This window comes from Penaeus vannamei, chromosome 17 (genome assembly GCF_042767895.1).
Source record: "Penaeus vannamei isolate JL-2024 chromosome 17, ASM4276789v1, whole genome shotgun sequence".
NCBI lineage: Eukaryota > Metazoa > Arthropoda > Malacostraca > Decapoda > Penaeidae > Penaeus > Penaeus vannamei.
Window position 1 is genome coordinate 31943320 of NC_091565.1, and position 7500 is coordinate 31950819.

General features: G+C 35.7%; 1 protein-coding gene across 1 annotated transcript in view; it reads left to right on the top strand.

Moving 5' to 3' along the window:
- The first annotated feature begins 7113 nt into the window (after window positions 1–7113).
- Window positions 7114–7500, top strand: part of LOC113802462 (uncharacterized) — a 16068-nt gene continuing 15681 nt past the window's right edge. The window contains exon 1 of the mRNA XM_027353058.2: window positions 7114–7287. Within this exon, the coding sequence (XP_027208859.1) occupies window positions 7245–7287 (43 nt within the window). The 5' untranslated portion in view covers window positions 7114–7244. The remainder of the gene's footprint in view (window positions 7288–7500) is intronic.

Here is a 7500-nt window from a genome sequence, read left to right on the forward strand (position 1 = left end):
AATAAAGTAATTAGCTAACAAACAAATAAACAAATGCCTTACCTTACGCCAATGAATAAACAAACTAATAAAACAAATAAATGCCCTACCCTCCGCCACAGAATGAATAATAATGAATAAAAAAAAACTCTATCACAAAACAAGAAGCACATTTTGTAATGGGAAAGGCTAGATCAGTAGCAACTCGAGGTGTCATGGCGCCCGATTTTATTTTTGGGAAAAAAAGCACATGGCGTCTCTTTTGATGACGTCACAAAAGTTACGAATGCTTTGTGCATATGGTCGATCATTTTGGTCTCTTCAATTTTCAAAAAGAATGGAAAATAATGTTTTTAATCATCATATTTCCTTTGGACAACCATCAACACAGACGCCATGACACCTCCTCGAGTTGCTACTGATCTAGCCTTTCCCATTTCGTAATACCCATGTACTTTCACACACGTCAGATATCGTTTCCGAAGCCCGACCCGCACACACACCATGCAGTCCCGAAACCCTACAAACTACATAAAACCCGTTATGTAGTTAATCTCCTTTCCATCAGAGTGGCCATCCGTACACTGCCATGGGCAAATGGAGTGCCGGCGCACACATTACTTTCATTCATGTTTTCATCGTGTTCTGAATGGCCAAGATAGATCAACGTCCTGTTATGCACTTCCGGCATCACATAAAATCTTCTTTCGAATGATTTATAAAAATATAGACATACATTCACTCATTCCCGACAGACGGTCTATCTATTTAGATGAGGCAATTCATTAAGAAGCGAGCACACGCACACATAGACTCCGTATGCATATGTACTTAAAAAAAAAACATTTTATATATATATATATAATATATATATATATATATATATATATATATATATATATATATATATATAACACACATATGTATATATAAATAAGTATATATATGTATATGTATATATATGTAGGTATGTATATATATAAATATACTTTATATATACATTTATATATATATACATATACATATATATATATATATATATATATATATATATATATATACATATATACATATATTTATACACACCCGCATCCCGTCCCCTACTTGCAAAACACCCAGACCACCGTGCCCCCTTTCATCCCGAGTCCTTTCCCTTCAGGAACTATTGCACAACCCACCGCCGGCGTCAGCGTCAGCGGGAAATCCAAAGACAAAACAGGAGCGGCGGAGGGGGGGGGGGGGTGAGGGGGGGGGCGGAGGAATGGCCGAGGGGGGGGGGGGTGGCCGCCTCCGGGAAACCGGACTAAAACCATAGATGTGTTGCTAAGAAGATTTTCTTACTCTTGGTAAGGAAATGAGGAAGGAAGGGAATGGAAGGAAAGAGAAAGGAAGGGAAGGGAAGGGAAGGGAAGGGAGGAGAAGCAAAGCGAAGGGAAGGGAAGGGACGGGAAGGGGGGAGGGAAGAAAAGAAAAGGGAAGGGAGGAGAAGCGAAGGGAAGGGAAGGGAAGCGAAGTGAAGGGGGGAGTGAAAGGAAGCGAGAAGGGAAGGGGGGAAGAGAAGGGAAGTGAAGTGAAGGGAATGAAAGGGAAGTGAAGGAAAGAGAAGCGAAGGGAAGCGAAGTGAAGGGAATGGAAGGGAAGAGAAGCGAAGGGAAGGGAAGTGAAGGGAATGAAAGGGAAGTGGGGGAGGAAAGGGAAGAGAAGCGAAGTGAAGGGGAGTGAAGGGAAGAGAAGCGAAGAGAAGTGAATGGAAGAGAAGGGAAGCGAAGAGAAGTGAATGGAAGGGAAGCGAAGTGAAGGGAAGCGAAGAGAAGTGAATGGAAGAGAAGGGAAGCGAAGAGAAGTGAATGGAAGGGAAGCGAAGTGAAGGGAAGGGGGGAGGGAGAAGGTGAATATTACGCACCAGAAAGAGGAGAATACTGAATATGTCGTCGATGAGATAAGGGAAGGTGAACGTCGACGGAAAAATAGAGGCTACTGATATCGGCGCATCTGGCAACAGTCATATCAATATTCGCAAACTACTATGACTGCTAACAATAGTATTTATGGAGATAGCGATTGCGGAGCTGTACATAATAATAATAATAATAATAATAATAATATTAATAATAATAATAATAATAATAATAATAATAATAATAATAATAATAATAATAATAACAATAATAATAATAATAATAATAACAAGAACTATAATAATAATCATCATCATCGTAATTCTAATATTAATAATAATAATAATAATAATAGTTATAACAATAACATTAATAATAATAATAATAATAACAATAATAATAATCATTATTATTATTAGTAGTAGTAGTGTTATCATTATAGTAATAATAACAATACCAATAATCATAATAATGATGATGATAATAAAAAAAAATAATAATAACAACAATAGCAATAAAAGCGACTGTGGGTATTGACTGCTTCCTAACATTCAGTGCTAAAAATTAAACAATAGTATCTTCTCTGAAGACTAGTTAAAAATAAATAAAAATAGAAACAAACGGCCGTATCAGTTGATGGCTTCACAAACAACCGAAACACTACACGGCTTTTACCTATTACACATTTCCTGGAGTGACCAAACATGTAAATATTTTACCAGTCTTATCTCTACTACTTGAGCCTCGAATTTTTCCCCTTTCTCTCGCTGTGACTCTGTCTACCTCAGTCTTCCTGCCCCCGTCTCTGTTTCTGCTAATTCCTATGTCTTCTGTATCCTTCCATTTCCTCCTCTTCCATTCTTTCTCTCATTCCCTTCATTTATTCTTCCTTTACTTATCCTTCTCCTTTGCCCCTGTCTCTGTGTCTGCTTCTGCCTATTCCTATGTCTCCCATTATCCTTCCATCTCCGCCTCCTCCTTCATTCTTTCTCTCACTCCCTTCACTTATTCTTCCTTTCTTTATCCTTCCCCTCCTCCCCGTTCCTCCCTTTCATTCAAACTACAAACGAGACCTCAAAAGGAAGAAGGAAGAAGGAAGAAGGAGGAATCCGGACATCACGAACAAGGCATGTAATAAGTAGCAAGGAAGACCACACGTCCAGCTGTTAGAGCACATACATGTACTGAGCGACCGGGTCTCGGTAAGGCTGTCACTTCTACTGCTTCCCAAAGCGTATGTAAATGCTTTCTTGCACCCTACCACCAGCGCCTCACTTTCTGCCCCTTCAGCTAGAAATAATAACCGCCTTCATGAATGTCGCTTTCATGGTAAAACAAATGCTCTAGTCACTGATGATGAACTTCAGCTCAAGAAGAAAAAATATATTGACTAAGCATGAACATCTGAAATACTTCTAGGACCGATGGATACTGCGTGACCTTTGGGAGGACTTAAACGCAGAGAAAAGTTTGGAGAGGCAGTTTCAAGAAACCTTATGAAGAGTCAAACTCTGTCAGGCTGACATCAAATACTCCAACTTCTGAACTACCATGACGAACCAACATCACAAATTCTTGATTTAGCAAACACAACTCCATTGAATACCAAATGATTAAGAACAATGTGACCTTTTCCGTAACTGGGTAAACACCCAAGAGATAACATAACAGAAATGGCAAACGTCATTTAATAGTAAAAACAGATATCAGTATATGAACAGTAATCCTCCAGTTACTAACAACGCAAATTAATAAACTACAGACAATATCTTAGGACATGACTGACCTAATAAACTTCAAATTACATTACTGGAGCAGAGAACTAATACCACAAAGACATACACTCCACCAAGGCATGTAAAGAGTACACCTTAATAACAAGGAAAAAATCTAAACATTGAAAATCAACCCTGCTTTCTGATATCTAAATATACAAAGATTTTTTTATTCATCCTTTTCCTCTACACAAAACTGGATATATATTCTTCATTCCCAGGTCATGCCATAAAGTATGAAACAGGCCAATAATATAAGATAACAGTATCAAAGGGTGACTGGCAATATCATAACTATCTGCTCCGACATATGAGGCAACGTCTTGACATTGTTTTCAAAGGCTGAACATATGCTGTGTCTGTTATTGCCCCAGATTTTCTCTTTAATCTCACTACGGCTCATGATTACATAATATGGTTACCTCTCTGCAAGAAGGATTCTACTCCAATTCACTCTGTACTAGCAAGTAGCTTTCCAAGACGGCTGGCATTTAAGACCTTTAAATATTACTTATGAGGACAATAGAGTAACTTCCCTAGATTAATCATCCAACAGGAGACTAATTAATGAATTACCCATTACTTAAGGCAAGTATGACTACATATTATAATACAGTACTTAAGAGTATAAGTGAACTAAAGACACAACAAGGTGATATCACAAGAATAAATTAACTGATAAGTAGCCAAGTTAACCAACAAGGATAATCAGAACATTCGAAAAAATCATTTTTACATAATGGAAACAAGCAATGGTTAAGGGACAAAATAATCAGAAAAAATAGCTGAAAGAAATAACAAAACAAACAATAGCTATGGGGCAACCTGCTAAAATCAACACCAGTAGCACCTTATCTCAGACCAACTCTTAACTTATCTTCCAAACTCTAGGGAACCATTTTGCCACTTTTCACCTCTTATCTCTTTGGTAAACAAGTCTAGGTTGGTTACATACCGAAATAAGAGGTAAATTCCAATGCTATTTGATAAAGCCTAAGGGAATGTTCAGCCGCGTTTCACTTCTTGTCTCATAACCACAATAAAAAAGATACATACATACATTTAATAGTAATAATAAAAATAGTAATAACAATGATAGAAATAACAATAATAATAATAAAATATATATACATATATACATATACACAATATATATATACATACATACACACACACACACACACAAAATGCACATTTATTTTGTAACTAGCACCAGATTGTTCTACGAGGTATGTTATGACATGCTCAATTAAAATATGAATTTCTAATTATGGGAAGCCTCACAATACAAGCCAAAATACTGTAACAAAAAAAAAATAGTGGTAAAGACAATCCTAAAACCAAATAGCAAGATGAAGAAATGTAAAAGAAAAAATGATAAACAAACAAGTAAATAAATACCAATAAATTCAAAGGTGATGGGTTAAACTAGAAAAACATACAATATAGTGTTACTTAGTACAAATAAAGGATAGTGCTTTATGTGGTTCCTTTTTCTCAAAATATGGAACCCTTGTTATCAAGTTGCAACAACAGAATTATTAGAACATAACTGAAAGCAAGAATAAGCATAACTATGGAAATTTTGAAACACATTTGACGGCTAGCATAAGGAGGACATTAATTCAAAAGGAATACCAGAGTCTTCGAACAACCTCATGGACCAAATACATTCAGTTCATAGTAATAATAACAAGCATAATAGTAACTAAAACGATAAAATGATTGCCATACATAAAGATATATGAATGACGCTCACTATTCTATAAATCAATCTGGAGAAGTGAAGCTCAGTAGCGTGATCAGATGTAGTGAGATCAACATTCTACAGTCTAAGTTACCGTTCCCATTTAGAGATAGCAGGTGCTGGGCTGAGAAATTGTATGTAAGCTCAACTGAAATTTATAATTAGTATAAGGAAGGGTAGGGAGGGCAGGAGGGAGGGAGAGGAGAGGAGAGGAGAGGAGAGGAGAGGAGAGGAGAGAGAGAGAGAAAGAAGCCATAATGAATACTCAAAACAACAATATCATATATACAAAAAAAAAAAAAAAGGTGACATGGCCTCTAGAATTTGGCAAGACAGAGCTCGTCGATCTCTCTGACAGTTTATCATCAAGTATGGAATGATTCTAAAATGCCATAGTATCACTTCAAGCAATCTGATATTGAACAACTCTTAAACTTACTTTTCTTTGAATAACACTAATATGAGAAATGGACTTTTTAGTTGTACAAACAGTTATGACCATTCATAAGAGAAGCAGACTACAAAAGACAGAATAACATCACTTATTTTCTACATTTTTTGTAAGCCTGAATCAACAAAGCTTATCACTTTGAATCATTTATCACAAAACCATTTCTGCAAAGTTAATTTCCTATGAGCCCCCTCTTCTCCCCTAAAAACAATCAACTTTAGAATCAAAGAAATACCTACAATCACATTAAGATGGGTTCATTAACTACTCCAGGTGTGCTACCTTATAATCTACTGTTCCTTTACAATCCCAATGTACAAGCAACGAAGACTTTAAAGTAGATATACCAGTTTCCAAAAAGACTTCTAAACCTGTATCATGATAAAACGACAATCACTGATGAGATATGATAATCATGACTGATGACATGTAAACGACTTTAGTTTCCACACAATTCTTCAAATGAGATTTCATCGGCTTCCCACTTAATCCATTATTTTCTGAAAACAATGACACCACACCCATCGACTCAACACTGTCATGAAAAGAACAAACAGAACTATTTAAAAATCGAGCGATTGACACAGATAAAATAGATTAACGAATTTTAAAAATTTAGTATTTAAAAGATAATTCAAAATATAAGGATTGTTTCACACTAATATTTACCAGATTACAAACATTACCTTAGCTGTGTGCTCTCGCTGTATGTATCTTCAGGTAACACGTAACAGATAGAAACACATTTGATAAAACGAAATATGACGTCTTTCCGTCGTCTGCCTTGTTTATCTACCTTGACAGATAGAAAAAGTTTTGGCATAATTTTTTAGATGAATCTTGCTCTTTAAGGAATCTTGTTGTAGTAAGAAGGGATTAATATGTATTTTATTGCAATCATCTTTTTTTATGAATAATTTACTTTATTATATATTCTTGTTCGTTACGCTGAGAAATGCCATAAATATTTGGGAATTATAGATGTTCTCGTAAGTAAAGCTAATTGCTCAGGGTAGGACTTTTAGGATAAGAAAATTGTTTCTTGTATTCTTCTTGCATAATAAGGAACCATCAATATTTAAAAATAGCTTTTAAATATATTGCAGTATATTATATCTTTCACTCTACATGATATTTTAGCAACATTTAAAAATACTAATTGAATATAAAATCCCATAAGAACAAATATTATCATACGCTTAATCCGCTTCTTCTATACGAACGCTAATAAACTATAAGTTCCGAGATTTTGCAGACAACACTCGGCCGATGATTGTGTCGTCTATAGTTGTTGTGAGTGCCAGCTGAGAGAGAGAGAAAGAGCTTCGTTGACAAACTATGCCAGTGCCAAAGTGACGCCTTGCAAAAGAATTACTTGGTTCAGACATGAAGAAATGACCAATAGAAGCTTGCTGGTTCTTCTCTATTTTGTTCAAGGTCAGAAAGGTGTAGTTACTTGCTTAGAGGGAGGAAAGACATGTTTTATTTTTCGACGCAGTAAAAAGGTGTATTTTCTTATATTCTTAGTTGAAGGCTGTGATATTTTACTCGTTTTTAGGTATTCATTTAAAGAATAGCCATAACGGTAGTGGTTTTTGGTGTTCGCTGTACTTAAGGAACTATTTATACTTATTGATTATTATTTAAGGT